Source organism: Rutilus rutilus (genome assembly GCF_951802725.1).
Source record: "Rutilus rutilus genome assembly, chromosome: 11".
NCBI classification, from domain to species: Eukaryota; Metazoa; Chordata; class Actinopteri; order Cypriniformes; family Leuciscidae; genus Rutilus; species Rutilus rutilus.
Genome location: NC_140216.1, coordinates 39,013,886 through 39,022,419, shown reverse-complemented (window position 1 = coordinate 39,022,419; position 8,534 = coordinate 39,013,886). Strand labels below are relative to the sequence as shown.

At 36.2% G+C, this 8,534-nt stretch overlaps 1 protein-coding gene across 3 annotated transcripts; it reads right to left on the bottom strand.

Moving 5' to 3' along the window:
• Positions 1–240: 240 nt before the first annotated feature.
• On the bottom strand, positions 241–7,809 carry LOC311299927 (patr class I histocompatibility antigen, alpha chain E-like). 3 transcript variants are annotated; one of them, XM_084423885.1, is made up of 14 exons: positions 7,767–7,809; positions 7,484–7,575; positions 5,173–5,442; positions 3,706–3,966; positions 3,340–3,621; positions 3,127–3,234; positions 2,973–3,050; positions 1,996–2,052; positions 1,813–1,893; positions 1,653–1,715; positions 1,533–1,571; positions 1,388–1,453; positions 1,200–1,238; positions 241–1,037 (listed from the first exon to the last, which is right to left on the bottom strand). In XM_084423885.1, exons 2-14 carry the CDS (start codon positions 7,536–7,538, stop codon positions 1,003–1,005), a joined length of 1,434 nt encoding a protein of 477 aa, XP_084280011.1. In that variant the 5' UTR covers positions 7,539–7,575; positions 7,767–7,809; the 3' UTR covers positions 241–1,002. The 3 variants fall into 3 exon arrangements, with proteins under 3 accessions (XP_084280011.1, XP_084280009.1, XP_084280010.1); XM_084423883.1 differs by having other exon boundaries at positions 3,127–3,241; positions 3,341–3,621; XM_084423884.1 differs by having other exon boundaries at positions 3,127–3,241; positions 3,341–3,621; positions 7,484–7,565; positions 7,767–7,783.
• Positions 7,810–8,534: the final 725 nt, after the last annotated feature.

Below are 8,534 nucleotides of genomic sequence, written 5' to 3'. Positions count from 1 at the left end.
AGTTGGAGAGTCTGGACGTGTTGTGAAACACTCTCAGTAACCAATCAGAAATCAGTGTCAAGAGTCATCAGTCAGGCAACAACGAAGTTGGAAGAAAAAAAGCGTGTAAAACTGTAAAGGATTAAAAGTATTTAGAGTAAGAAAGTAAACAATCACATCTGGTTTATAATGTGATGTTCTCAATACATTTGCACTAAATTCTTAATTAACATCTAAAAACAAAATGTACAAAATGTGCATGTTTTCCTGGTAGTGAGGAAGGTTTACCCATCAGCACTGCTTTACACCAGTGGTGTTTACTGATGTACAGGGATGAGGAGGATTCACATTTGAGACGAAGGTCGAGTCTGTCACTGACAATAGTGATGATACAGTAACAAACATTAAAGTTGTCATTGACTGGACACAGATCAGCACAGCTTTTTAAGGAGGACATTTTAGTGTCTAGCAATGTCTATTTTTTCAATTAATTTTAGAGCCTTTTTAGAGGCGGCAGTAAAGCAGTAATATTAATATTAAATATTAAAGGGAAAGAGGAACTGCATAAGACCTTCACTTTGCAATGCGTCTCTTCTGAACATAAACCAACACATTCATTTCACAAAGGACCTTTTGAAATCAGTGATTTTATGAACAAGTGGTTATTAATACATTTCTAATACAAATAATGACTCATGCGTTTATAACACTCCTCCAGAGGTAGACGGAGCTCACCGGGATTTTCATGCAAGTAAAATAATAAAAGCGAATCATGTAAATAAATGTAACGTCATTTTGCTGGTTGATTGAGGATGTGCTCAAATATCCACACGGTTGATCTGATGTTTGACCTCCTGATGCTCTTGTAAACGCTGTGATAAACCTCATATTAATGGCCACGGGTTTATAATTGAACATGTATAAATGACTGTGATGTTCAGATCTCCATGTTCTTTAGGCTTTGATGATGGAAGTAAAGCTCTAGATCTGATTCTTCAAAACAACCTGAACATCCTCGATCTTCTAACCGGAGTCATCGCTGTCCTTTCTGTCTTGAGCTGAAGAAAACAACACAACATTTCATTTGAACTGACGGCCATTTAAAACTGGAGAACTTGTGTGTTTCTGGTTCAAAAACACCAAGATTAAATAGCAAACATTTCAAGTGCAAATGGATGAATATGTTGTTTGTCTTTAGTTGAAATGAACTGAAACATTACTGAGGTTTGGCAGTGAAATGTCCTTGGATCTGCAGCGTCCTGAAACACAGAATAACAGCATTATAATGTCTTTGTGTATATATATATATATATATATATATATATATATATATATGTGTGTGTGTGTGTGTGTGTGTGTGTTTGACATAGTAATGACATGTAATTTGAAGGAGAAACTATAACATTACTTGGCAGTGGCAACAGCAGGGCATTCTGGGTAATGGTGTTCTGATCTGTGTCTTCTCTCTCCATGGCTGGAAAACCACATCTATAGTTTCACATCTGTGTTTCTGACAGACTAAAACTACAGAACACAAGAAAGTCTCAACTCACCGAGGTTAGGTAGAGAGAAGTTCTTGGAGCCCATCGCACCTATAAAAGTCATGAAGGACATGTTGAGTGAGTGAGATGAAGAATCAGCGTCAGATAAGAGATGAATTCAGATGTTCTGACCTCGAGCTGCTGCTGGAGTCGCTTCAGTTTCACACAGACTTTGAGTGTCATGAACCTCCTCAGCTGAAAGAGAACGAGAGGAGCCATTAATGAAACAGTGTGTGTGTGTGTGTGTGTGTGTGAGTGTGTGTGTGTGTGTGTGTGTGTGTGTAGGACCTACTGTGATCCTCCTCCACACTGGGATCTGTGGGGTTTTCTTTTTCTGAATCAGTGTTTAAAGCAGCTGCACATCTTTCTGGTCCTGATGAAGTTCAGAATGAATAAAATGATGGTTATTAAACATGTTCATGCATTTAGTCATCAGCTGTACAGTGACAGGAGCTTTTTAACAATTCAGACTCACTCATTTCCTCAAACAGTTCTGCTTCCATTTCCCATGTTAGCAAGGATCCATTTATAGCTAAAATAAGGAATATTAACACAGTCAGTTTCCTCATATCATCTCATGTCACTTCAGTTTATGATCAGAGAGATCTGTGTAAAGATTTCAGAAGATTTTCTTTTGTACGAAGAATGATTTAATAAAAGGATGTTGTATGTGAACGGGTCATTTTGATTTAGTTTGCTTCTTAATGATATGTTGATTTTTCTGGTGAATAAATTGAACAATTAAAGAAAGTAAATATTAGTGAATGTGAACTCACGTATTCGCCCACGAGCTGAGAGAGAGAGAGAGAGAGAGAGAGAGAGAGAGAGAGAGAGAGAGAGAGAGAGAGAGAGAGAGAGAGAGAGAGAGAGAGAGAGAGAGAGAGAGAGAGAGAGAGAGAGAGAGAGAGAGAGAAAGAGAGAAACATGTCAACACTCTGGATGAAAGTACAGTAGAGAATGAATTATTATTTCAAAACAAATTAATGTAAATAATACAGTGTTCATAAATATTAACACATACAGTCAGTCTCTTCATTTCACTTCAGTTTGTCATCATCAGAATGAGATGTAAAGATTTAATGCCAGATACGCATCTTGACTCATAAACAGCTTGTGCAACATATATTTATTATTGGCACAGAACACTATTCTATGACTGAATTCTATAATTGTTTAGAAAGACAATTTTTTTTTATTTTTTTTTTAGAAAAACAACAGAGAAATACCTGAACTTATCAACCTGACAAACAGTTTCCTAAAATATACAAATTCTATATACTGTACATGGACTAATCCTGATTCTAGATAACCATACATGTCTAAAAGATACAGAGAGGAATGTTTAATGACACAGTTCTGTTCTCTGATTCACAACAAGACTGATTACATGAGAGTGTTGCAGAATGTATGAATATATTATAGTGTTTCGACTTGTAGAAGAGTCAGACTCACCTGATGGTGGTGGTAATAGTAGTGATTGTGGTGATTCTGGTAATTGCAGGCCTTCATTCTGATGTTTCTGGTAAAATTCTGAAATTATAAATATTAACAGTCATTCTGCGCTTCTATTCATCCTATATAAAGGTCTTACAGGAATAATACTCACTTCGTCGTTTAACACATTTTCTCAGCAGATAAAAAACTAGAAGAATGATGACAAGAACAACTAAAGCCACTATAAATCCAGTGAGCACCGGCAGCAGGACATTCACTTCTGTCACAGAAAAACAAAAAGATTTAGTTCAGTTCTAATGAAGTAAACGTAATAATGAAGTGATCTTGTGAAAGCTAGATAAACTCTGATGACTGATCCTGTTACCGCAGCGGATGATGAGCGGTTCAGTCAGAGTCTGGTGCTTCACCACACACTGATACTGGGATCTTTCAGACGGCAGGATCTCCAGGCTCTTCTTCAGCTGAAAGGATCCGTCAGCGTTCGGTCTGATTCCCTCTGAGTTCAGCTGATCATCAGGGACCGGCGTCTGATCGTGTCTGATCTCCATCTGCACATGTTTAGGGTAGAAGCCTGTGGCCAAACACACCAGCAGAGACGAGACTGAAGATCCAGACGCTTTTACAAGAGTGTGAACATCAGGACGAGCTGCAGGACAGACAATGAAAATAATAAACCTGCATGAAAGAATGCATTCAAATATCAACCCTAGAGATTCTGATGTAAACTCACATTCCATGATGATCTTTCCCTCTCGCTGAAGTTCAGTGAATCTGGTTAATGTTTCCACACATTTCCTCTCCAGGCTGGAAACTGATTCTCTGTCCCAGATGATGTCGTGGTCGAGGACTAAAGGCTTCCAGTGCATTGAGAGGTCAAAGGTCAAGGTCTGGCCATCATAGGCATATTCATCAGAGCCTTGAAGAAACATTACTGAACCATTAGAGTGACGCCTAACTGCACAGCCGTGCCTCCACTGAAGAACATGAAGATCTAGAGAAACACAGAAGATTAAGACCAGAAGATAAGATTCATTAAATCTGATGGTGATATTATTCTAAAACATTTCAAGTAGAGGAGAGCTGTGCTGTCTAGGAAATAGAATTTTTTTTAAACGGTCCATCACATTTGCCTGTGAAAGATTCTCAAGAGAAATGGATTTTGCATGTCAGTGTAAACATATCAAGTTCTAATAGATATATAATTGTACATGATAGTTAATTGCATGTAAAACTATATAAAAGATTTGTCTAAAAATTTGCCAAGGATGTATTCAATTATGTTTGCATTCCTTTGTAAATATTTGTACACTTGGGGTCTACAAAAGTTAAACATTTAATAATCTATCAGTATTTTACAGATTCTATGTGCACTAATTATGTAAAACAATACTGTGAGTACACTATAGTTATATGAATACGATCAATGCATTTATTTCCATTCAAAGTGATGGAAACTGATTTCTTAGCCTGTGGCTTCCTCTAATGGGCAACATCAATTTCAAAGCTTTATCTTTAAGTTAAAATGGCTGATAGTTTAGAATTTGCAGTTAGCATCATAAATTCATTAGAGATTCAATTCAACTTTGGTGCTTAGACCCTTAATAACAAAATATAAATTTCCATGGCACCAAGACACTGTCTGTTAAACACATCAATACATTCATCCAGGGGGGCGGACTCACTTGACCAAGCCGAGGAAGGCGCACTTTCCCTGGCTTGGCCTACAAATAATTCTTTGTAATTATTTTGTAATTACATATTTTGTAATTACTAAATAATTTGTAAAAAAAAAAATATATATATATATAATTTGTAATTTTGTAATTCTTTGTACATATAATTCTTTGTAATTCTTTGTACATATAATGATTTGTAATTATTTGTAAAGTTTACTAGCAATTAAATTCTACAATAGTTGTTTTTGTATATATGCACATACATAAAAATAAATATTACAGCAAAATGTTGAAAACTGATCACATTAAAATACTCTGAATCTTGAATTTGTTGTTTAATTGGTTTAAGAAAATATGAATAATATGCAACCAATTTAGACTTTCAAATCTATGCATGAGTGATTTGTTTGTTCTCATATCTGTTCATTTTTACTGGAAGTGAAAACCACTTGCATTCCTCAATTATACAAATTACTTGACATGGCACAGCTTACCCCCAACTGTCCCACAAACATCATTACCTGTGTCCCGTGTGCTGTTCTCATTCCTCTTGTCCATCAGTGTTTTAATGTTGATCTGAAGCCACTGTTGTTTATAATGCAGATCATCACTTTCATTAAAGAGTCTCTCAGATTCCTCACACAATCGAGTCATGAAATCTGCTTTATTCACACTGTTACACAAACTCATCTGTATGTCATCCAGTTCGACTGAGTTGTAGAATTCATAAATGTCTCCAGACATCAGAGGTTTAGATACCGCGCTGTATGTGTAGTATAGAGAGTGCATTTCTGAAAAAAAAGAAAGAAAAAAAAAACACTTGTTCAAACAAGAAAAATGTCATGCATCATTTGTTGCAGACACATGTCCAAAGTTTAAAGGGATACTTCACTTTTTTGGGAAATAGGCTCATTTTACAACTCCCCCAGAGTTAAACAGTTGAGTTTTACCGTTTTCGAATCCATTCAGCCGTTCTAAAACTCAACTGTTTAACTCTGGGGGAGTTGTAAAATGAGCCTATTTCCCAAAAAAGTGAAGTATCCCTTTAACCTAAATCGGTAACACTTTAAAATGAGGTTTCATTTGTTAATATTAGTTAACTAGTATCACAATCAAGTCATGTTTAATTTCACTTATTCTGTTTAGTTTCTAGTTCATTTTTTTTTTTTTTTTACTTGTGGTCTCTGTCTGTTGTGAAGTTCCAGAATGTTTATTAAAGTTTACTTCTATATTTCATTCTGTGTCAAGCATCTTTCTCTGTGGATTATACTACTCACACTAACCGAGACAATTAGTTAACATTAAATAATTTAAAAATTACTTTATTAAATACTTTATTAAATACATATTATTAAAATCAAAAGTTGCATCTCTTAAAGGGTTAGTTCACCCAAAAATAAAAATTATGTCAGTAATTACTCTCCCTCATGTTGTTCAAACCCCGTAAGACTTTCGTTCATCTTCAGAACACAAATGAAGATATTTTTGATTAAATCTGAGAGCTGGATCACTCCTCCATAGGCTTCTAGGTAATCGATATCTGCCATCCCAGAAAAGTTAGTAAAGACATCGTTAAAATAGTCCAAGTGACTACAGTGGCTCAACCTTAAGTTTATCAAGCGACGAGAATACTTTTTGTGTGCAAAAAAACAAACACTTCATTTTCTTCTGTGTTTCTCTGAGTGAGTTAACGTAGTGTAACAACGCACTGAGCGCAGCCAGCATCACACGCATCACACATGACCAGCGTCGGCCAATAGTGAGCCTCCGTTCTGACGTAACCCAGAGCGCTGCACTGTTACACTACATGAACTCACTCAGACCCACACAGAAGAAAATTAATAGTTAAATAAAGTCGTTAATTTTGTTTGTTTTTCGCCCACAAAAAGTATTCTCGTCGCTTGATAAACTTATGGTTGAGCCACTGTAGTCACTTGGACTATTTTAACGATGTCTTTACTAACTTTCTGGGCCAGCAAGTTTCAATAACATAGAAGCCTATGGAGGAGTGAGACAGCTCTCAGATTTCATCAAAAATATCTTGTGAACGAAAGTCTTACGGGGTCGGAACAACATGAGGGAGAGTAATTACTGACAGAATTTTCATTTTTGGGTGAACTAACCCTTTAATATTACTTAATGGATCAGATCTAGCACACTCTATTATATTATAAATAGTTATATTTTTACTTGCATAAAACAAAGATGAAAAAATACTGTAACAAATGTATTACTCATTGTAAGCTAACGCATTTGACTTGTTCATGTAAACTATTCAACCTTATTGCAGTGTTACTGAAGTGTTCATATAATATGCTCATATTATACATATAATATAATAGCAATCAAGCTTCCAGGATAGACTATATACCCTAGAATATCATGCACTTTTTTCAACTGATCCTAAATAGTTGGGAATCCTCTTCACTAAATAGTAAAAAATTGCATTCTTTGTTCTCTTTATACATATATATATATTATAGATATATATATATATATATCTTTTTATAATTGGGCAGGGAGTTGAAATAGGCACAACACTCGGTAACAGGTACGGAGTGATCACACCAGTCAAAAGAACAGGACTTTGAGGGTCAAACATGCTCAGGTATGGTTCAGATCGCCTAACACACTTGTAGGACATTATTGAGAAGTTTTACCCCTTAATTTGATAAATTTAAAGGTAAAATCAAACACACTGAACATTAAACAGTACCAAACTTCTCTCAGCATTCTCTCAGCACAGATCATTTTGAACCTTGTGAATAAATAATCTTTACAGTCTACAGACACATGTGCATGTGAGAATATGGAAACAAACGGAGTCCTCACCACTCTGAGAGGAAGATAAAGCTGAAATCAGGAGGAGAACTGTGATCGAGGCCATTCCTGATCTCTGGGTTTCAGCGGGAAACTGTAAAAAACTACTCACAGAATCACAGATGAACAAATGTGAAATAAAAATGATGCTGTGCAGGGTTCCCATGTCTGTGTAAGAAGAACCAGCCCAAAGGCCAATCAGAAATAGACTAAAACCAGTCCAACGACCCTATCCAAATATCAAAGCTCAACATAGCTAAAATGTTTTACAGTCACTGTTGTGCATTGCACTTACACAATTTTATTAATCCATATACCCAACGAAACGTGACAGTTCATCACACACAGGAAAAGAGAAATGAAAAGAGAAAAGTGTCACGAGTCATATAAGTACAAGAATTAAACAGGAACTTTTTTGTTTGTTTTTACCACAGTGACGACCAGTGGTTTTCAGATGTGGAAACATCCAACCCAGTCTCTTACTACAGCGTATCTATACCACGAGTTTTCATTTTCATTTGGCGTAGTATTTACATAGCCTGACTACGTCAGACTTCTTACTTCCGCTCAATTTCATTTTCGCTTCTGTAGTCAGTCTGATACATAGCCGCTTTCCGACCGGAGGAACCTTTTCACAGTTCCTAGAACTATTGGCTAAAGTACCCGGATGTCGGCGTGTTTGCACCGCAGGAACTAGGAACGATTTTAGTTCTAGGAACTCCATTTGTAGGAACTAATTTAGGTCCTACTTCAGAGTAGGGTCTAAACCAGCACTATAGGAACTACCCGTGACGTTAGTGTACGCTGATTGACCGAACGCACGCGGAAGACCAGCACCCGCCATTTTTAAAACAGCTAGAATGTAAACACACAGATTATAGCCTATATATTTACTCCAGAAACTAACTATACAAACATGGAAAACAGTGATAGATGAACAGATGCGTCACACTTACATGCCCATTTATGGCAAATGATGACAGATCTCTTCTGGTTCCGCCTGCAGGGATAGATACCTTAAATATTTTATATTTAGGCTGTTAAACATGTATTCCTTCTAATT